This window comes from Colius striatus, chromosome 9, assembly GCF_028858725.1.
Source record: "Colius striatus isolate bColStr4 chromosome 9, bColStr4.1.hap1, whole genome shotgun sequence".
Lineage (NCBI taxonomy): Eukaryota > Metazoa > Chordata > Aves > Coliiformes > Coliidae > Colius > Colius striatus.
In genome coordinates, this window is record NC_084767.1 from 2,461,393 (window position 1) to 2,485,014 (window position 23,622).

At 38.8% G+C, this 23,622-nt stretch overlaps 1 protein-coding gene across 5 annotated transcripts in view; it reads right to left on the bottom strand.

Moving 5' to 3' along the window:
- The window catches only part of RNF145 (ring finger protein 145), a 50,346-nt gene that overhangs the window by 21,207 nt on the left and 5,517 nt on the right, over window positions 1–23,622 (bottom strand). For 4 of the 5 annotated variants that reach the window (XM_062003007.1, XM_062003005.1, XM_062003006.1 and 1 more), the window contains 2 exons: window positions 15,011–15,224; window positions 4,491–4,599 (listed from right to left, as the gene is read on the bottom strand). In XM_062003007.1, the coding sequence (XP_061858991.1) occupies window positions 4,491–4,599; window positions 15,011–15,194 (293 nt within the window). In that variant the 5' untranslated portion in view covers window positions 15,195–15,224. Of the gene's footprint in view, window positions 1–4,490; window positions 4,600–15,010; window positions 15,225–18,662; window positions 18,861–23,622 lie in introns of those variants that run through there. The other variant, XM_062003009.1, reaches the window with a different exon arrangement.

Sequence of the window (23,622 nt, forward strand, 5' to 3'; positions counted from 1 at the left end):
CAGTACAGCTAAAGCCAATGCTCCTATCTGGATGATACTGCCCAGTCATTCATGTGTAGCTGCATCACATCCCAGGAATGCCAGACAGACACACTCGATCTGACCCTGCATGCAGCTAGCAGAATCTGTTTGCTGGAGGGGCATGGCACTTTATTACATATTTATTTATATCAGTGAGGCAAGTCACACTTCCTGAGAACAGATGCAGTCAAAGCAAGGCAAACAGGAGAGGAAACCACAACCAATACAAGAATTGCTCTTTTTATTTCAGTGCAGAAAAATATGTAACTCAGTGCTACTGGAAGCATTCACTTCTTCCCAGAAATGTGCAAATATACCCTTCTTCTAGTATTAGCTGAGGTATTCACATCTTCACTGGCAAAAAAAAAATCTCTGGAATTCAAGGCATAAATCTTAAAGTACTAAAACAAACACTTCAAAGCCTGTTCTTCATAGCTGACAACCCTGCCTACTCACTGCAGCTTTTCAAGTGTCCTGGTGTACGTGAGGTATGTTGAAATGGGTTCTTAAACTGTAACCTACAATTAAAAACACATGAGGATAGAAAAGGCACCTAAGAAGACTGATTCTAGGTAGAACTTTTCCCCTTGGTGTCAAGGTATAGCTAAGCACAAGGGGTTTTTTCCACCTCCTAACATACAAACAGATGCAATCTTTGGGACAAAGTTGGGGTGGTTTGGGTTATTTTCATTTATTTTGTGTGAACCTGCAGAGAGCACTTTCTGAGAGCATTATCAACACAAGCAGGATAATCCATCAAAATTATAAAGGGAGAAAAAAAAAAGAACACCAATCACAAGATGCTGAAGATGGCTTTTTGTATTAGCAATATCACGCTCTGTCGTCAAACTTAGTGTGAAAACACCAGCTATTTCTAAACTGCTAGAAGGAAAGCAGTGAGGACATCAGGTTTCTTCTCTATTAGGAAACGGGTTACAAAATCATCCAAGATACTAACTGTGGCAAGATGACCTTACACAACTTAGCCAAGACATACCAAAGACAGTGCATTTACAGTTGCTTCTTCAACACTAGGAAAATGCTCTTGCTAACAGTTCTTGCCATTGCCTACCTGATTCAGTCATCTGAACAGAGGTCTGTACTTGGCTTAATTCTTTCAGTAACTCACTAATTTTTAGGCCTACTAGCTTGGAGAAGCAATCTTTTAAGATCTCCTAAATTTTTTTAAACAATATTTGTAGATCATGTCTTAATAAGGAAAGCCAAAGCAATGATTCTCTTATTACCAGTACAAACACAAGGATCTTTTGGCACAGACGCTAACCAGAAGATGCCTCGAGCAGCTGCAGTGCCACACAAGATGCTGAGAAGAGCAAGTGCCTGCACTCAATTTTGATCAATTAAAGCTGTATTAAGCTGCAGATTTTACATTTGGGAATTGTTCGCTTTCCTGCAGCACTGTAAGAAAACCAGAATGCTAAAATCATTATTTACTAGCTAATGGAATGACTGAAACTACGTTATTACTTTATAAAATTAGGAACTAAGAAAGCTTAAATCAGATTGCCTGCTGCTCATTCTGTAGATGCATTCCCAGCCTCATTCAATCAAACTGCTGGACTGTTAACATGGACTCACTGACAGCCACAACTAACAGTTGCTCTTTGTTACTGAAAGCGCAGAAAGGTCTTCTGTTATTAAAAAATATTTTGTAATTGACTAATATCAGGCACAGTGGTTATCAGACCTAACTGACTCATATTGCTGACGTCCACTTTGGCTGATTAATCTGCGCTCTCAACATCAAACACACTCACAGGTTTCAAATGCCTACAAACTTAAAACCAGGTGTGTTTTAAGATGATCCATAAGAAAGAATTCAGTCTCTTGCTCTGTCCTCCATCTTCTCACTCTGAGCTCTGCAAGGCTCAACACTTGGAATACAATCATAACAAAACTGTAAAATGAGGTAGGTTCTAATTTTTAGCATTAACAGTGTGTTTAATTGCATCATTTCTTTTCTCTGTAATTGCATCATTTATCTTCCCAAGTTTTATTGCTAGAAATGGGGAAAAGAAATGTGATCCTTTGAAGCAAGACATTTGTAAAGCTACATAAAAAATAAAACCAGCATCCATTTTCCTTGTCAGGAACAGCAGGATTTTGTTTCTTAAAGCTAACTTCTTTTTCCCATGAACAGATGGTGTTATTATCTCCACCCAAATTGCCAGGTTAACACGCTTCATACAAATGTAGCATCTTCTTGAACTCTCCAAGTGTTTACAGACATTAGCTAATCAATCTCTACACATTAAGGTAATTCTCAGTCTTGCAAACAAACATTTGAGAAGTGACTTGTCAAGGTCACATAGACCTGGAAGTCTGGAGTCAGAACTTAACTATAAAATTCACATCTTCTCATTCCCAGACTTGCAGCTGAACCACAAGCTATTTCTGGGGTGGAAAAAAAGCACAGAAAGCTGAAGTCTTTCAACAGCTCAGAATTTCCAGGACACTGCAGAGTCACAAGTGCCAGCTGATTCTGGTCCTGTTCTATAATTTGCATTAGCCAAACTGGCCTCAATATGAGACCTCTTCATCTGTCTTAAATAGCATCACAACTGGTAGTGCACACAAGCAATTCACTGGAAGTTTTCAGCTCTAAGCAGAATTAGCAACAAAAACCACTCAGGAACAGTTTGCACATGTGACTACTGTAGGCCTTGTTACAATCAGTTTGCTAAATACAAACAGCTGAAATTGGATAGCTTTGGCAAGGAAAGGAATCCTTTCACTAACATTGTATTTGTGTGTTACACTTTACTATTTTCAGTAGGAAAACTAATGACATTTAAAAATTCTTTTGAAAAGCTACTGTGCGGCTCCCCATGTTATACAAAGGCTGCTGCTGGGAACCCCTTGCACAGTGTCTCCTTCCAAACCCCTCCACTCATGTCTGGGAACAGGTAAGCTCACTCCAAAGTGTTAGCAACTACCTTTGCTTTGCAAAATAGCTAGGGAATACTGATGGATTATTTGAATCCATGACATCTTTTAATTAAATATATTTTTTGTGCCAGTCGATGCAAGATTTAATTAAAAGTCTTAACTCTAGAAGCATCAACTAGAGAAAGCTGAGTACAAATACACTGAAAAGTTCAAGTAGTCGTTATCTAATGTGATTCAATGACACATGTAAAGTCTCAAACCTCACAAAGCAAGTCACAATTCACATTACAGAGAAACACAAAGAAGATATTAAAATCAACCACAGTGCTATCCCTTAATGTATCAACCAAAATCTGTATCACTTTTAAGAAGACCCACAACATAAAGATCTTCAGCTGTAAATGTTCTGGACTGAAGCCCTGGCTCTGACAGATATTTGTTCTTGGTTTTATTTTACCACAACTTCTTAAATAACGTTTAGGTCACTTTTTCTAATAAGTGAGCTCTCAACCATGTGAGAAACATCCACAAACTGTACCTATAAAAGCCCAGGACTCCCCTGAGGATGATAAAAATACCCTCTTTCCTTCCTACCCAGGAAATAAGAGGCCATAATTTCCCTCTTGCACCCTCATCCATTCAGGAAATCATTAACTGCAACTCTGACAACCACAACAGCAACATGTCAGGTCACCACAAAACCTTCATTAACATTCCCTTGAACTGCAACATACCAAGTAAGAGACAGTCCAGCAAATGCTTGGGAGCAGTAATTTTGATGCGGAAATAACCAACCTATCACTTCAATCAATCAACAGCACATTTTCAAATGTTTTCCATCAGCAGACACCAAAATAAGTCAGGCTCAAGTCCACGGTTTCAAAACTTCCCAAGTAAAGCCATTAGTGTGATGGCACTCTCTTTAGTTCCAATTAAACATCTTGTCAGTATGAGAGTTTACATTGGCTTTCAACAGATTTAGCTGCAAGACAAAGAAGGGTGGTTGACTTTGTCTTGCCTGACTCAGTGTTCTCCAGCCTCTTGCTCTGCATCCAAATCACCTTTGTAAAATATATTACATGGCAAATTTAGGAATAAATTTCACTATTACTTCACTTTTACCACCTTCCCTATCCCTATTTGCACTCTCATCCTAGGGGCCAGGAAACTAGAAGTTAACACCCTGTCTGCTTTGTAAAATGCTCCAGTGTAGAAAACATGTCAGTCAAGCCACTGAGGAACTCAGATCATTACATCAGAGGGTACTTTTAGTCTTGTGATGAGTATCTTCTTTGCTTGGATTAGTGGACATTACGCTGCACAGAAACATAGCTTGAAATTCCCTTTAAGTTAATGAAAATACACCAGAACTACTTGACTGCATATTTCATTCCATAAACTTTTTCAAGACAAAGAACACTAAAATATACATGGATGTCTCATACAAAGAAGGCCTTCACAAAACCAGACCTACTTTATTTATGTAAGAAAAAAATAAAATACCAGTTATTCTTCTATTTCCCAAACCAAGCTAACAAAATTAATTAACTTATTCTTACCTGGAAATTTGGTGCCCAGCATAAAGCAGCAGTGCAGTCAAAAAGTACAGGTAAAGTTGAACCAGGTGTTGCCTTGGTAGAGTTAGAAGCACAACGCTTAAGATGTAACCTGTAATAAAGGGCAGAGGTTGAAATAAAAAAAAAATACCATCTAACCCCAAATTTCTTAAAACAGGAATTAACACTCAAGTTATTCAGATACTTTTAGCCATCTTTGTTTTCATTTGGTTTTAAAATTCATGTACCTGTGTTTTCCTCTCAAAACACAAAGCACACCAAAAAAATGCCACTCTTTCTTTTCCCCTCTCCATGAATAGAAATAGCTCTACCAGCTTCGTTAAGATTACATCTAGATGTCAAGTAGTGGACTTGGTATACAGTATTTTAACAAGACTTAACATAACCTACACAAGAAAGGGAAAACAAGCCTAGGTCTCCCTCTCCTTCCAAGAAAGCAAGTACCAGCACCAGCGTAGCAGGGGAAAAATCCAATCCATCACCAAATTCAACTGATGTAAAGAATACTTTTTTCAAGCAAAGGACAACCAGAACACTTCCACTCTGATCAGCATTACACATTTTAATTCTTCCACTGCATCTTCATGGTTTAAAGACACTTTCCATGCCCATAATTTGAGACTGAGGACACACGGGCTGTTACACTATTAAAGCCTATTGAAGCTATCTGTGTTGACTAAATCAAGATCAGGCACAGCCTAGGATTTGTGGGCATTTACACCAGCAGTTCCTTCACTTCTTGTTAGCATTTAGTAAGGCTGTGGAAAAAACCCTGATGCAGATACAGTCATACTCTTCAAGACCGTAACCTGGCTACTCAGTAGCCTCTCCAATAAGCAGAACATTGCTTCTTTTATTCATACGTGCTCTCATTAAGGTACTTTGAGGTCCACTTCACAACTGGGTGGTACATACCTATCCTCTTCCCCAGGTAGACTGCAGGTCAAAAACCTAGCACGTGGTGCCCTTACTAATCTTTATTTCCAAGCTCTCCATCGCAATGCAGCGCACTCGTGCTCTTTCTGAATGAAGGTCAGCTTAAGTGCCTGGCACTGAAATCCATTTAGGAAAAAAACCCCAGCAACAGCTAATAACTTTCCTGCAGCTAAGAAAAAAACAGTCTAGAAGAACTTATCCTGACACTCACAGCTATACTAGTCATATTACATCAACAGTCCCATTGATCTATTCAGCACACTAACCTCAGCCTTTTCAGTCGTTAATCTGCACTTTGAGCTTTTTAAAAATACTTAAGAAAATAAGGTAACTCTGGATTAAATACTCGTTAGTAGTGGGACAATCAGCTAGTATAAAACAATTTGGGCACACAGTATGTTCCAGTATCTGGAAAAGATATCATTTCAACCAGTTGTCTATGTGGAAGTATTTCAAGGTTATTTGATATCTCTACCAAGAGTTAGGTCTTCAAGCAGGTAACTCACTACAAGTTCCTAGAAAGGTGTCAGACTCACATGATGCCAAGCAAAGATCAATTCAGACACAACAGATACATGACTGAGGATAAATACTGCCTGTTTATCTACCTTTTTAAAAACACAAATATGCAATTTACAAATACAGTATTTCAAATACTTGTATAAAGTGTATGTGTCAAGTTGCACATTTGTCTGAGGATGGTGTCTTTTGAAAAGCTGAAATAATTTATAGTCTCTTTAATTAAAATGAAGTATCATACATCACCATCACTAATTTCTGTACAGTATCCATTTGATCATTTACAAAAATGGTCAGAGAGTGGGGTGAGTTAGAACTATTCAGCGTGGAGAAAAGAAGGCTGCTCCAGGAAGACATTATTGCAATCTTTCTGTACTTAAAGGTGATAAGACTGTTTAACAGGGCCAGTAGCAACAGGACAAGGAGAAATGGCTTTAAGACAGACTCAAACTAGACATAAGAATTTTTTTACAATGAGGATGGTGAAACACTCTTACAGATTGCCCAGAGAGTTTATAAGATGCCTCATCCCTGAAAATGTTCAAGCTCAGGATAAGCGAGTCTCTGATCCAGTTGAAGCTATCCCTGCTCACTGCAGAGGTGCTGGACTAGATGACCTTTAAAGATCCCTTCCAAACCAAACTATTCTATATTCTTTAATTTTTTTTTAAAGAGGCTTGAAAATCCAGCACTGTAAGAGTTTCCTTCTACAACTGTTTCATACAGAGTAACACGCTTCTCGTTAATAGCACACATCAGATGTTCTACACCACCAGTTTTCTTAGCAAACACCTGCATTTTATGGAATTCATCTTCTCTTCTTCCTACCAAACACACAAATGACAAGAGCAGGAACTCCTGAGCAGAATCTCCATGAAGACATTTCAGTAGTTTGCACCACACCACAGCACCAGGAGCCAGATCCAGAAGTTCTCACACTACCTACAGACATTCTTAACACCTCATGTCTGCTGTATTTACCACCTGCCCTTGATTGCTTAGTTAGGGACAATTCTCTCTGCAGAACAACCCACGTGGCATGACCATGTATCATTCCAGCACTTGAGTCAAATCTCTCTAAACCCTTCCTTCTCACTGTAGCCAGTGACTCATCTTCAGGTGGAGAACTAAATGGAGTGTATTATGCAGTCTCTTATTCCTCTATAAATAGTCTAAGAATACCTGTTTACTGTATCTGCATTTAAGCTCTCCCATCTTCTTTACCTTATTCTATCACATGAAAGTCTGCTCCTTGGCCACACGATGATGTATTTGAGCAGTGTTAGGATAATTTCTGTAGAAGGAAGATATTTTAGAGGGCAGTAACTGCACTCCAATGCAGCCATGTTACACAGGAGTCTTTTAGAAGTGATTTGAGCTCATTTTCTCTATGTGATCACAACATTAACTAAAATATAGCAGGATACAGTGAAGGAGCGAAATTAGTGTCCAAATACAAAGAAGAGAAGTCTAATATCACATCTATGTCTTTTAAACAGAGGGCTTCTGACCAGCACAGATGCTTACAACACTGCACAGGGAAGAAGTACAAGACAGCCAAGGTTACTGCAGAAGCTTAAGCAATGAACTCCACTGCTCATGAGTTTGGGCTGGAATTTACATGTTCACTTTGAAGCAGCCGATTGCTCTAATTGTTAGATTTTGAAGAGAGGGAGACCATGAGACATTTGAAGTAGTTCCCTTTCACTCTTATTTACAATTCCCTCCTGTGACTTGATAAGAGAGAGATTTCCACACTTCATACTGCAATATTTGCATTTTTGCTGTAGAGGCCCTTTTCCCAAAGTGGTACCAACCTCATTTTTATCAACAATGCCTCTGACAAAGAAAAGCAAATAATTCATTACCAAACTGTCTCACTGCAGAACAAAAAGGCAACAAGCTCAAACTCAGACACACCAGCAGCAATATTCTATTCCCTTTGTTCTCAGCCAGACAAATGATGTAATTAGTGTATGACATAAATGAGACTCTACTTCAAAACAAAAGGACTAGGAAATGAAATTTCTCACAGCAGCTTTCTCATCTAAATCACTACATTCTGTTTGTATTTGCACCTCCTCTGTTAGCAGAAAACATGTTGAGAACATACATCCCTTTGGAGAGATTCTACATACACAAGGATTTACAGTTTGAGAAATAGTCACCTTAGTGGGTAACCTTAAGATATGGGTTATCAGTAATTAATGTCCACTTTCATTCAATGCTTTATGAGCTGTATGTTTGCAGAGATCCCTTCACTTCCCTGTTTAAGCTATGCATGCTGTTGTCAATTCTGGGACTTTTAAGCCTAAGCAGCAATTCCTGCCCTGATAAAGAAACCATTAAAAAAACAAGATAAAGACAAGAGAGAATAAACTCCTTCCTAAATAGTAGTGTAGGCCACCTAGAAACAGAATGGCACCCTCAGGCTCCCAGCTCTAAGTGGCACTACATAAAAACCATTCTGCCAACCTTACAGATACACAGTTCTCAGTAGCAGAGAACTTCTACCATCTCTCATGCAACAGAATGCAAGTTTAAGCCTCACTGAAGAAAATACACTGTGCATAAGCATATAAGCAGAAAAGCTAAGTTAATACATATGTTCTTGTCTAGCACTGTTTAACTAGCTCATGACTTCATTTACAATTTGTTGATTCAGCTAGATGAAAACCTCTCACTGTGCAATGCTCGTTGTTACAGTAAGCAGCAGCTCACAGACGGCCTTTCAGCAATCCTCTATTTGTGTACCACCAAGGTGTTTCCCAGCTTCTCTCACCCCACATTACCTCTCTGCCAACTCGAATGTCTGAATTTTATTGAAATAATAACGTTGCATACAACAGAGGCTTCTGGAGCATGATAAAAGTTGCAACCCATCCTCTTTATGAAACATTTTAGTGCTCATTTGCATGACTACAGATCTCTTGTGTCCAGGTCACATTATTACTCAAACGCTTCCTGCAGGTTTAGTCTAAAAATGAGAACTTTGCACATGAAAAACTTCATAACATTTCTCAATAAAACCACAGTATCTCTTGGAGTGCCAGAAAGTCATAGCACAATTGCCTGGATTACACCAGTAAATGAGCAGGGGGGAGCCCGATTTCCCACAGAACACCGTCAAAACTTCTGTCTCTCCTGACTCAATGCAGTCAGTGCACTATTGAGCTGGTCATTTCATTTCAGCCTAACCACTGATTGCTTGCATTTCAGTTTATTTAGACAACTATCTGGACAAAATATAAAGGCAACATAACACAGGACTTTTAACTAAAGTGGCAAGTATTTTGCCATTCATAAAATGTTGAAAAAACTAAGAACACACACATCTAAACATAACTGCATACAATGAAATTAGTATTTACCCAGACATGGCACAGTGCAACTATAAACAGAGATCCGAAATCCTGTTATCAACATCTGCACATCTCAGTGAAAATAAGGCCAACAAAACAATTTACTCATTACTGGGGTAGTGCCATCAGTTTCAACAGCTGTTTCTTGAATTTTCTAATGCATAACAGATTGGGTACTCTAAGTATAAATAATCCAAGAACTGAGACTTGCAGTATTGCCTGAACAAATAAAATGGACTTTCAATTCGAGTTCTGTTGTACGATTCAAAGGCTGTCTACCACACAGCACATACAGTGATCAGAATTCTGGGACCAATTACAACCATCAGAGAACCTGGAGAGTACTGTAAAGAACACAGAGGTAGAACCACAAAGATATAGTCACAGCGTATACTAAATGATGAACACAAATTGCCACACTGTCACTAGACTGGTATTTGGAGTCAACTGAACCTCAAAGCTTGAGGTGTCTCCTTTCAAGTAAGCTGCTGTTGGGTTTTTGATTGGTTGGGTTGTTTGGGTTTTTTTTAAATGGAAAGTGACATAGTTTGTCAAAAAGGAATACCAGCTTTACACTGAAAAGTTACCCAAAAGTATCCATATGCTGAGAAGGCTGCTTAATAAAAGTCTACAGCAATAAGGAAGCAGTATTTGAATCATCATCATCAGTCTCTAAGGTTGGAAAGAGAACAAAAAAAACGTATGCTGTGTTTTGAGCATGGCATACTTTACCCTCTTCTCTGACTACCTACTGCAGCATACACTGCATTTTATCCAAAAAGGGAACAGGACGACATAGCTAGTGATTATTTTAAGAAATAAAGACTCAATCCACGTCATAAAATTGCACTTAGTTAAAAATACCTACATTCTGAAATAGTAACACTCAGAAAATAGTTCTACTACCCATTTATCTAAATGCTGGTGGCAGAAGAGAGACCAAAGACCTGGGACAGCAAACCCAGAGATTCTGAATCTGAGCAGCACCTGATCTTTGTATGCATTAACTGCATTAACACATTTAGTCATGCAACCTCTTCCCACAATATTGAGAAATGTGTTTCTGGAGTGTACAGATTGCTTCTTTCTTCTCACACTGAAGGTTCACGTGGCACTTCTTACTGTGTTTGTACCAGAGTACAACTTTCCTCTTAAGGGAAAAGGCACCACAAAAAAAGCAATCCAAATAAAAGATCTTCTAATTAATGCACAAGAGCTTTAAGAAAAGTGAGCAGACCAAAGTAAAGGGCAGTCAGTAAACACACACCAGCAGAAAGTTCAGAAGTTCAGAAGGTTTGTCCTCCCTCCAGCTCCCTTTTTAAAGGCAGCATTCATAACAAGTAATTCACACCTCATAAGTGATGTGACAAGCGATTAAGGTATTAACCACACAGTTCAAGAAACTGTGATTACAAACTGAGTTGTGAAAGATGACACACCTTCATAGAATCATAGAATGGTAGGGTTGGAAGGGACCTTTAGAGATCATCTAGTCCAACCCCTTTCATCCATTCCAATTATTTAAATAGTTTCCTTACTTCCTCCCCGAGAATTTCTTTTTTTTGTGACAACAAATAATATAGTTTACAATAGAAGAGTGCTCTTATTTTTACTCTTGGGTAAGAAAACACTATGTATTTAGCGCCATTCTGCACCTCTAGCGTGACAGTGACTTAAATTCCAAGTCTATGATTGCAGATTAAGTTCATGACTCTACTCTTTCCATCTAGCTCAGAATATTTACCACTTTGCACAAATAGCATTGCTTTGCCCTTCATCGGAGGAAATTACATGGGTTCAACTGTTTCCACCTTCTTCAAAGGAATGAAAAAAAAGTGACTGTTTTCTCAGAGCTGCTCTACAGTGCAGAAAAAAACCCACTGAAGTCTGGCAGTAGCACTGTGCTTGTCTACCCTACATAGAGCTCGGAGATAAAAGCCATTTTAGTTAGCATAGATCTTTCCTGAAAGAGAAGTTACTTTAAATTTACAGGAAATTATTTTTATTACATCATCCTGAAACCATATAATACCTGTACCAGTTGGGAATAAAACATGTTGGTTTGGTTTCTAAGCCTTTTTCCCCCCCAGATCCTTCTACCTGGTAACATATCATCAGTCAGAATTATATCTGGTAATACAGCACACTGCTCACAAATTTATCACATGTTACTCTTCAGCCAGACTGTCTGGATGAGTAAGCAAAAAATATTAAATAAGATGACTTGGGAGTATTTGGGAAAGAGTCCTGGGGCAGCAGCGTTTACTGACAAGATACTCCTAAACACTCCAAGAAGAATTACAGAATGCACTTTCCTTCACAGGTCACATTTGTAAGGCATATAATTCAGGATTTTTCAGTACTCTTAAAAGAAAAAACTTGCACATGTATTTCATTGTATTTAAACAGATGGCATGAAAGCGACAAACTATAGAACCAAACCTTCCATGTGAGTCCTTACAGAGGGAAAAAAAAATATTTACTACTTTTCATATAATTTCTAGTTGAGTATCACTAGTGTATCTGCAAGTGTATCTGGCTTGCAACTCTATCTTATCCAATTATTCTCTGTTTCTACAGATAACCAGTAGGTATGACAAACTAAAATCATTGAAGTCAAGACCACGGGTCAACTCCTTCTTATACTATCCAGTAATTTTATATTAAGTTTTCAAAATACTATGACAAATGTCCTGGAAAATGTACCAAAAGCACATCCATAAAGATAATGGGTGGAATCTATCAAGTTTTAAGCTTGAAGTGATCCCGTGACCATCAAACCAGATCATCGAGTCTGAATTCCTGCACATACAGAAGAAAAGTTTCTCAGACAGACACCCCTGAATTATTGCTTAACTGAAGTTCTATGTTTGTCATTTTAAGCACACTTGACAAACCTGGAGTTGTTCTCAGAAGCAAAGAATAGTTTTAATGGTGATTTTAGAAGATAATTCATATAAAGAAAAAAAGTATTATGAAATAAACCAACGTAAACTTGATACACAAGCTAAAAGTGAAGACTACTGCAGGCCATTCACAGGCCTTTACACCTACCACAAGACTATTTGGCAGATAAAGTTTGTAAACACAGTAACTTCTAAGTTTTTCTCTGTGAAATTAATTTGTTCCATTTCTGATTAGAATTGGTCAATGTAAACTCCTCTGTTTGCTTCACTTTATGCATATTTAGATAAATTTCATACAGCTGAACTTGTGGTTGAGTGATTATCAGGACTGAGTATTTTCCTTCATGAAAGCAGATAAGGGCTGTTTCATGAAAAGATATGAAAGGAAAAGCTACATCAATGGACAAATTGTATCCTAGAGGCTTTTATTGTATTGCCAGTACTGCTAACTGGGACATGAATCACACTGTTAACATACATCACTTAATCAAAAACACTTGTCTTTTCAAACTTTTAATAAAATGAATGGAAGAAAACGAAAAGATCATCCCAGTAACCCCCAGTTCTGAGTAAATTTCGAGCTCTGGCTTCTTCTTTTCCAGGAAAAGGTTCACATCACCTAGATTGGTAGAGTGTATTGATTTTTATGGCTCTCTAGTTATATGGTTCCTTGAGCATGTCTCCGAGATAGATGCACTTGATTTCTTAAGCAGTTCTACGATACCTCACGATGCCTGTGTGACATTCAGCCATTGTTGGATGTTGCAAAGCAGTCACAGCATTTGCTGATACTGTGTTTCCTAACTGCAAATATGAACAGAGAATTTCTTTCCTAAATAAAACAGATTAGCACGTTGAAACATTTCCACAGTAAGTTATTTAAATCACAAACTGGCAGTTATTTTCTCACAACATATCTTCAAAGAAGCTGAATTTCCCAAATTAGTGGAAAGATACTTTGTTTTTCTTACAAACCTGATTTATATATTTTGATAGGTCATTTTAATTATGGTTCTACTGTAAACTGATGCAATTAAGTCTATGGAAAATCTTGTGTAGGCATGTAAATTCATTTATCCCAGACTCACACTGACACGGCTTAAAAAGTACCCAACAAGCAAAGAATTGAAACCAATCAACTTCATTTGAAAAGTACTAGCAAAGTTTTGCCACTGAAAATTGTCTGAAAATCTTAAAACAAGCAACTTGTTTGACAATTTAGAAGCCCTTCTTGATCAGCATACCTTGAAGGAGTAAACTACCTTGGAAGAGTAAAAGCTTACATGCTCAATGCTGTAAAAACAAGAAGCAGAAGAACTGCTGAGTGACTGTACACCAGAGCACAAAAACACTGTATGTATAAGGAGCACAAAGTCCAAATTCGCTGGTTAAGTACTAAAATAGCATCCTGGTCAGAAATATTTTGGAAACAATACACCAATCTATATATACAGAGGGGACAGGTATCTCAACATGCTAAAGTAAGGACAAGGTTATCAAATGACTGTAAAGAAGGGTTGTATCACAGCTGGAAATCACCTACTGACATCTTGGTAGCCTACTGCACAGCTGTTAGCTCTGTAAACTGATCTAATGAACTAATTCCTAAAAGGGGTGCATACAAGTACATGAAAAAGCCAGCTGTAGTTACATGCCACCACAATCCTGTGTCACATTCGCCAGCAACGAATGAGTACTTTCTCCCACAAACATATGAAAAGGGCATAAAAGCATAACACCAGCTTTTTGCACTAAAAGTACATTGCCATTCCAGCACAAGTAGAGTGGAACCATTACAAAGACAGACATGTGTTTTTAACGCCAGTAAGTAATCTCCAGACAACAGATATTTAATAGATTAGAAAAGTCTCATACCAACACTTATGCAGTCAGGATTAAAAACCTGGACGTGCTACTTCAGCAAAACCACAGTTGTCTAACCACTCAACTAAAAGGTGTTTCCCTTAGCTCACTGCAGCACATCTTTATCCTCCAAAGCCATATACAAGGAAGAAACACTGGAGAGTGGGAAAACTGTGTGCTAGTCCTTTCTCTCCAAACTAGGCAGTACTCGGGCAGATCATCACTATCACCCTCAACAGCCTGTATCCAATCCCTAATTAACCCCATGTGCAGTCACCTGATGAATCACATACCTGCCTGACAAGCAGGTTCAGAACATCAATCCTTTCATCTCCTAAAAAGACACAATGAGCATTCCAGAGCTAGACTTGCAGGCCAAGGTTCAAACCTAAGCTCCCTGAGCTGCGTTAGTAATTTTGTCCATTTATCTGCAACATAAGGACTTGTTACCTACCCACAGCACATATACAGTTCATAAGGTTGTAAACTGAAGAGCCATACCCAAGCAGTGATGAAAGGCAGCCTTCTGGCGCTATGGTCACAGTTCAAACTACACAATCTCTTCCCCAGTCTTTTGGTTAATGCCAATAACATGTTACAACACTTCTTGTCAGAAAAGCATTGCACAGTAGCTTTCCCATCAGCCAGAGACCAAAGCCACAGTGCTGCTCTTTCAGGGCATCAATCGTGTTCCCAGACACCAGGCTTAGTCTACTTACATATCAAGACTAAATAACAAAGTTCAGAAGAAAACCCTTGACAGGATTTCTTTCCTGAAAACAGAAACAGTCCCTTAAACAAAAGTGTAATAAACACATTATCATGCTATTTGTTGTAAATGACATATTATCAAGCTACTATCAAATCCTTAAAACTGAAGTAAGAAATGTTTTCTCTAGAGTATTGTTACACTTACCCACATAATGCATATTAAGGGCCAAGTACTTGTACTGGAAGAGAGGGTTGTTGTGCAGGCTACTTCTTTGGATCTGCTGGAAGAACGAGCTGACATCCCATCTGTACAAGACATCCAACAGCATGATGCTTGGGACCCTTAGGGCCACATTTAATACTGCCTCCAACTTCTCCTTTGCAGCCATTCTCTTCCCTTTCTGTGAATTGGCAGCAGACTGTAAATAGCACAAGACAGAGAAGAGTATCAGATCAATCTCACTGTACAAACAGCTATTAGGCTTTGTGATCATATGAATGGGGCTTCCTGTGTGGCTACAAATGACTGAATGAATCAACCGAGTTAAATTCAAATCCAGACAGGACACCTATTTTTTTTCTATATAAAGGTCAATTTGCTGGCATTTTTTCCAAGGCCATGCTGTAAAAAGGCAGGGCAAGCTAATGACATTAAAATGTTGAAAGGGTGTGCACCAAACAAACCTTTTTTGTTCTTTGCACTAATTTAGCATCCAAGACCTCTATCAAAAGACCCCAATATACTAGGTACTACATAAACACAATAAGCTTTAGAAAGCAAGCACTGGATAAGCTCTAGAAAGCAAACAACGGAATTCAGACACTGTCTTCATTTAATCCAACACTATTTCTATGCCTCTCAAATTACACAGTTCTGAAAACATTTTAGAAGTGCTTCCTCCATGTCAATTGACAGAAATAGTTTTACAATACTTAAGTTTTACAAAACATCATGTATGGCACTTGGCATATTTTTTATCCATTTATATATTAATGGAATTTGAGGGCTGTGGGTTTTGAAGATTAGGACCATTAGTACAACTGTTCTACTCCTTTTAATGGAATTCACCACAAGGAATCACACACACAAAAGACTGTATCTTCACTCCAGAGTACCAGAAGGTAAGTTCATTTTGCAGCTTGTAAACAGAGGAGATGGATGATGCAAAACAGTGAAGGGTGCTTTTTTTTTCAATAGGAAAAAACTGCTGGTCCACAACAGCATCTCTAAAGAGATCTAGTCAGCAACAAGACCATTTTAAAGAGTAAAAGGATCAGTTTCCACATCCTGTCAGAGCACTGTCTAAATGAAAAGCATGTCTAAATGGAATGTACTGGTTTTACCAGATGCCACTTGCCCACCCTCAGAACAGCATTCACACTGGGCTACACTTGTTAACCGCCAGTTGTAAACACTATATTAGACAAGCGCAGCTGAAGTATTCAAGGTCAACATAGGGACGATCCAGTAACTTTTTATCCACAAGCAGACATTCAAACAAGTAAAATCAAATCACACATAGGATAACCAGCCCTCAGAAGAGGTCAGATTTAAGAAAAGGTTCTCAATTCCAGTTACTAGGGGAACACTTGCAAACAACTGCATCCCGACCAATGAAGCAGAAAAATCTGCACTTGGAACTGCAGTTTTAAAATATTACAGGACTGTATTCATATTGTCCTTGTGTAAGTTTTAAAAGCTTTTGCAGTTGTGCACGTTTTATACCATCAAGCCAACCTGGAAATACAGCATGAAATGAAACCATGCTTATGTACAGAAACTAAAAACCGTAATTTTTCTTTCTTCTTGTGTGAAGACACACACAAAGCTCTCATGTGGAGTTTTATTTGCATTTCCATGGTCAAGATACTACCATAAATTGTTTGTGCACACACCTAAAGCCACACTGACACTTGTCAAGGCATGACAAAAAAATTAATTCAGCTCAAGAAGTAAGAATAGAACAAAACTGAGATCTGGCTCAGTAAACCACAGGTTACAGGGCTGCTGCTTGCCACTGTCTAACCCACAGTCTAACTTTTCAAGTTACGTAAATGCAGGCACTCTTTACAGAGCTCTTGCAACAGCTCTACAAGCCCCAAGGACAGCACATCCTTCCCCTCGTAAAGGAAGCGCCTCCCCGCCACATCAGGCATCCCACACAATACCAGCATTTCACAATGCTTCCCAAAATGAATTAAAAGGTCAGCCAGAAGACTACAAATGTTTAGAATGAACAACCAAAACCATTGCCCAAGAGGTACTGCAGAATACTGGTATTCAACACTTAGTATGAATAAAAACCAAGAGTTGCAGCCTGTGGTATTGTACAAACAGAATATGAGAGCTACATAAATTGTTTAAATAGGGTTGTGCCAGGCTGCACATTGGAATACAAGCCTATGCTTGGAACTCAGCTTGGATCACAGACTGGTAGAACAGCAGGGGTTGGAAGGGACCTCTAAAGATCATCTAGTCCAACGCTCCTGCTCAAGCAGGTCTGCCTAGATCGAGTCCCTCAGGAACGCATCCAGGCAGGCTTTGAAAACCTCCAGAGAAGGAGACTCCACACCCTCCCTGGGCAGCCTGTGCCAGGGCTCTGGCACCCTTACAGTAAAGTTTTTTCTTAAGTGGAACTTTTTGTGTCAGCTTTTGTCCATTACCCCTTGTCCTATACCTGGACACTACAGAAAAAACGCATTGCCTCATCCTCTTGACATCCAACTTTCAAATTCTTGTTAGTATTAATGAGGGTCCTCCTCAAGTCTCCTCTCCTCCTGGCTGAACAGTTCCAGATCCCACAGCCTTTCTTTGTAAGAAGATGCTCCAGTCACCTGATCATCTTCGTAGCCCTGCTCTGGACTCTATCTAGAAGTTCCCTGTCCCTCTTGAGCTGGGAAGCCCAGAACTGGACACAGGACTCCAGATGAGGCCTCACCAGGACAGAACAGAGGGGGATCAGAACCTCCCTCAACCTGCTGGACACACTCTTCTTGATGCAACCCAGAATGCCATTGGCCTTCTTGGCCTCATCCAGGTCGTTGATAAATATATTGAGTAAGTCTGGCCTCAGAACTGATACCTGTGGAATCCCACCGGCCACAGGCCTCCAACTTGACTCTGCTCCATTGATCACCACCCTCTGGGCTCTGTCATTCAGTCAGCTCTTTACCTCACCGTCCACTCGTCCAACCCACACTGTCTCATCTTTTCGATCAGAGTGTTATGGGAGATAATGTCAAAAGCCTTGCTAAAGTCAAGGTAGATGACGTTCACTGCTCTCCCCTCATTTAGCCAGCCAGTTATGCTTTCACAGAAGGCTATCAGGTTGGTCAAGCAGGATTTCCTCTTGGTAAATCCATGTTGAGTCCCCCGATAACCATAATTCACATTAAAACATATTAAATGCTCTAGAATTTTCAATAATCATTGGGTTTGCCAAGTTTGCAAAATTAATTCAAACTTTGGAATTAAGCTGCCTCCTGTTTTTGCTAAGTTACTTTTCCAAGTAGAACAGGGCTTGGAGTGGGTGGGAACTGACTTACAGGTTTTCACTCCGTTACAAAAATACCCAGGTAAAGTGACAACAAGCACCTGATTTCAAATGACATTCTCACAACTCTCAAACCTTCTCCACCACTGAACAGGCACGACAAGAAGGAAACTGTCACTTGAGCTTTCACTTTCCCTGTTTACCTTAAATGCATGGACTTCTCCTAATACTGAAAATTAACTGAGGTTCAGTATATCCAAATTAAGCTGAAAAATATTGCCTGGAAAACATTCATATATGCATAGTTGAGTATGTAAGAGAAAAGTGCAACATTTATATTATTTAAGAAAACAATCTACTTACCAAACCCTGTTAAAAAAGATAACGAAAACTTTGAACACCAAATGTTGTTACAATAGTCCAGCTACGAGAAGCAGCCACCGCAACTCTGCAGCACATTCTGCCACTGACTGACAAAGCACTCAGTACTAATAAGAAACGCTTCAAAATTAATTCCACTAGAAATGGGAATGTGTTAAATAAAGCCTCAGTTGTAATTGCTGCCAAGTTCTAACAGAACATAATACAGGCAAGCAACAAAAGTCCACTGCTTTAAGCTCATTATATCGCAAAGAGCTCTAAAAATACATTACTTTGATTGGTATAAAAACAAACAAAACCCCCCCAAAAAATTCACCACAACATTAAACCTCTAAAATCTTGAGATAAATTATGTTGACAAGAGTTGCTGGATGCTCACACATTAGGAAAAAAATTAGGTCACTGTAGCACATAGCCAAAAAACAGGCTTAAGAACAGGACTGAGAAGCCACTAGTTTCAAAATATTTCCCCATGATTTCAAATCATCACAAGAAAAAGAACAGACTTAGGAACAACTTCAGACTTCACATCCTGAGAGAGTGAAAGCATAGTTGTCCTATTTGAATAAAACCATCTTTCAAAAATTTCCCACAAGTGATTAACGTTCACGGCGAATGGTTTTGTTTTCTAACTACATGGTACTTTTCAAAAATCCCTCCCTCACCTGACACACCCATTTTGTCAAAAGCATACTCCTGGTTAGCTTTAAAGAAAACAGGATTAGCAAACCAGGGACTTTTAAAAAGACCATCGACAAGTCTGCCCCAGCTCATTCTACGAGCAGAGCAGTGAACTCCAAAAAAAATTCCTCACAGATAACACACATTTTCATTTTAATACAATTTTCTTTCTGAGGTTTTGTCATCATGTAGAATTTTACCATTTCAGCTGAAGCTGTGAATTATGCCACTTAAACTAGTGGAACTGTGGTTTATGCACCAGTATAAATATCAATCTATTTTATCACAGGCAGAAAAGACTCGCTGGTAAAGCAGTACATGAGGCTGCACAAAATCTGCATCCATTTATCCAAGCAGGTGCAAAACTATATTAAGAGAGTAGAGTTTCCACATTTAGAAAAGTACTAATTATAAAGTTACTTAACAGTTTTAGAAATACACTGGCATATCTGCAAAATTGAGAGTTATTCCAATACCACTGCCACCAAAAATCATCACAGAATGAGACAGTAATTCCAGATGAGATCGGAACTCCAAAACCAGATTTGATCCCACAACATTCAGCCCAACATCTGTGAACAAGTTGCTCATTCTCCTACAGGTGTTACAACCTGAAGTAATTGGCAAGACTGTCTGGAAACCAAAAGAGACAATTTCAACCTCCATTCCTCACATCTGTGAGCTTCTACTTACTGTGGCTATGTCCATTAGCAAGCAGACTTTGTGGTCTAGTTTCTGCTTTAAATTATTTTCCAGCAATACTTGCTGAAACTACAAACATCATCAGGAAAAGCTTTTCCTATAGGGTGAACTTTGCTAGATAGAGAAGTTCAGTGCCACAGTTCAAAAACTAAAATTAGACCCATCAACTGGGCTGCATTCATGCACTCCCCAGAACTCCTGTCCTTTTCCTGGGTGTAAAGAGAGAAGGAATCTGAAGTACAGAAGATTCCCATTCTGCAGTGACTTACATGTTGATAGCATCAGCTCGAAAGGGAGAAAACAAAGAGAACAAAAGGGAAAAAAACAGGACGAATAGGTTTATCAGATATGCACTTTGAAAGTAATTTACCCTTGTGAGTCTGTAGCCCGAAAGAAATAGTTCAGAACTCTCTCATACTCCAGAGTGAGTCACCGACCCATCAGAACAGCTCTTTCCTATGTTGTCAGCAGCAAGGAAAGCAAAAGATGTCTTGCTTCCATACAATTTAAATTGGCTAACAAGAGCTGCACTCAAAAATTTCTGCTGAGAAGGTCAGATCCAGCGAGCATACTAAGTGTACTAATAAAGCAGTGAAATGCTGCAGACACGTACGGTAACTCTGTCATTAGAATCCAGTCAGCATTTCCAACAGTACTCAGTTGTAGTTCACTACAGTAGCTCAGTAATTTAAACTAATAGCCAAAGAGTATTTAGCCTTTGATTTAAAAGTTGAGAGTCAGTCAGCAAACAGACTTCTTAATCTTGTTTAAGTTAATGAGAGTAAATGATTTTTTTTTTTTCTCCTTTTTTTTTCTCCCCTCATCTGGTCTAATAATATGGACTGCTGTAGAGTTGATGAGCTGGGGTGACTGGAGAAGTTATTTCTACCTAGAAAACAAATGAATTCCTAAATTCCTACTCACCTAAGACTAAGACTCACTCAACTGTGATCAGAGGTATAGCTCAGTTCGATCATTTCAAACAAATACATCCTATCCTTTTCAAAAAACAACTTTCCCTGCAAAATAAATTAGGTCATCATCTTATCAGCTCATAGGGACTTAAGCAAACATGCATTCATTTTAAAGGTGTATTAAAAATATATTTATATGAGGGAGAAGATAATCATTTCAGGAAACGAGGATACATATCACAGAGCTGTGAAGTTACAGTTTTCTTTAAAGATTTATTTCTGGAGTACAATGATAAACTACGAGCAGTTCCACTTCACTCTCAATTACATAGCAAGTGCATTATTCATAGGCAGCCTGTAAAACATCCTGTGTCTTTTATTTTTCATAATGATCAGGTAAGATCAGGGAACTGAACTCGGGAACTAATATAAGTTAACACAGATTAACAAATCCACCAGGTATGCAGCAAAACCTTTCTGGGGATTCCTATGGGATCGGCGCTCTGCCTGCATATGTTCAGTTCCAATCCAGTCACACTAAAAGGGGCTGCTTGCCTTTTGGATCACTGATTTGATGAGTTTGGTCAGGCACCTGAAAGACAGGAACCTAATTAATAACATCTTTCAGTAAACTCTTCAGGTAAAAAAAAAAAAGGGGGGATTAAATTAACAAACTGAACTGCTCCGAGATTCTTTTTGACTCTACAGTTTCTTGCCAGCCCAAGGTTTGGTTTATTAACTAGCTATTCAGCTTTTTTTTTCCATCACAGCCATGTTTGCAAGCCTACACCTACAAGGCTGCTTAACCACATTTGTATCAGCACATTCTGAGAAAATCTGGGCAGCAATCCCAAAGCGCCTCTGCAGAGGAAAGAATACCCAGAGGACCTGCACACTGAGCATTAAAGACAGCCCAAGATGATGCAGTCTGTGACAACCTACCTCAGAGAGATGGATCAGAGGAAGACCAGTCATGAAAGTAAGCCTGGCATACCCCATCTACCTCACAAAAAAGCCTGCAACCCAAACGTGTTATCATGATGAAGTTACATGACAATATCTTTCATCCTCCACAATTGCTCACTTAGTTTTAGCCATTTCAGACACCGCCGGTGTTTAGAACCTGCAACGCCAGTAACTAGTTACCTTCCCAGTAAGAAGTTAAAATATAAAAGAAGACTTTCAAGATTTCTCTAGGTCAGTATTGCTGGAAGTTTCTATTGTTGCTGCTGTCTTCCTTAGCTATTTGAGTCATGTAAGTAAAGAGCATCAGCTTCCAGGTCTGTGTAACACAGTTTAGCTTCCTGCAGTATCAGACTCATGCAACAAACATCAAATAAATGGTGAAAATACTTAGAAAAGACCTTTTTAAAACACGTTCAAACCCAAGATATGCAACCAACAAATTTTTCCAGAAAAACTCCATGAGACAAGTACCTACTTCTGATTGTTCAAGTACGCAACTAATTACAAAGCAGCAGGGCTTCTCTAAAAATCAAAGGCAATGTTACAGAAGTAAAGGCAGGAAAACTGGCCCAAATATCTGAATCATACTGAAGGCACTAGACATAAACACAAAGCAAAACGACAGTGAACTGTCCACTCTATAACCACATCAAGCCTTCCCAGGTGTATTTGGAGCTGAAAATGGATTCAGAGAGGAAATCACTACACAAAGAGTTCCAGAGGCCTGAAAGAGATGCTGTGCACAGGTCTGTGCAAAGAGGAGGATACCATCTCAAATTTAACTAACAGCTTGGAGAATGTTTTTGAGAGCGCAACATTAGCACTAAGCAGGCTTATACACGACACACCCATAAGCATTCACATCTTGCTGGCATCATGTGCCTTTCTGTATCTGCACCCTGGGCTCCAGCTGCTGAGCTCAAGTGAGATATTAATCTCTTTCCATCATCTCCAAAGGAAGGAATTCCTTCGTATTTCTTCCGAGACATATTGCTCAGTTCACATCTCCTCTAACATCTGTAGCTCCTTCTATGACTGATATAAGCACCATGAGCCCTGTGTTTCGTACAAGCAGCAGCATTCTGTTGCTTTGTAAACATTTTTGACGATCCTTCCACATAATGGTCATCACAAAGACAATTACTTCCTAATGCTAGTAAGTTTAGGATTTAATTAAGTCCTTTCATGACTTTATAGATCAAGAAACAGCAGCTGAGTACCATAGTGATAATAACTAGAACAAGAAACAAAAGCATACGGTTTCTTATGCACAGGGTCATCATTTAGGATAACTGGCAAAAACAAGTCAAGATTATTAGGTAAATCAAAGTTACACGATGCAATAGCTTAACAGTCCTCACCTTAAAAAAGTGGGTTTTTTTTAAATATTTAAAATCTACCTTCATTAATCTACAAAAGTGATCAAAGAGAGCAATTAAAAAATATTTCAATCTTTGCCTCCTAAGTTTGATCTCTAGGGATGCATTACACACACAAAAAACCCTAACAGAAATGAAACTAAAAGTATCCACAAAACAAGTTAACTGACACTCTTGTACTAAACCTTGCAGAAGAAATGAATGCTGTAACACTTACTTAAAAAAAAATAAGTACTTCGAATGAGATCACAAATGGCTAACATTTATGACTCATGTTACAAAAAACTCCTTTTTCACTGG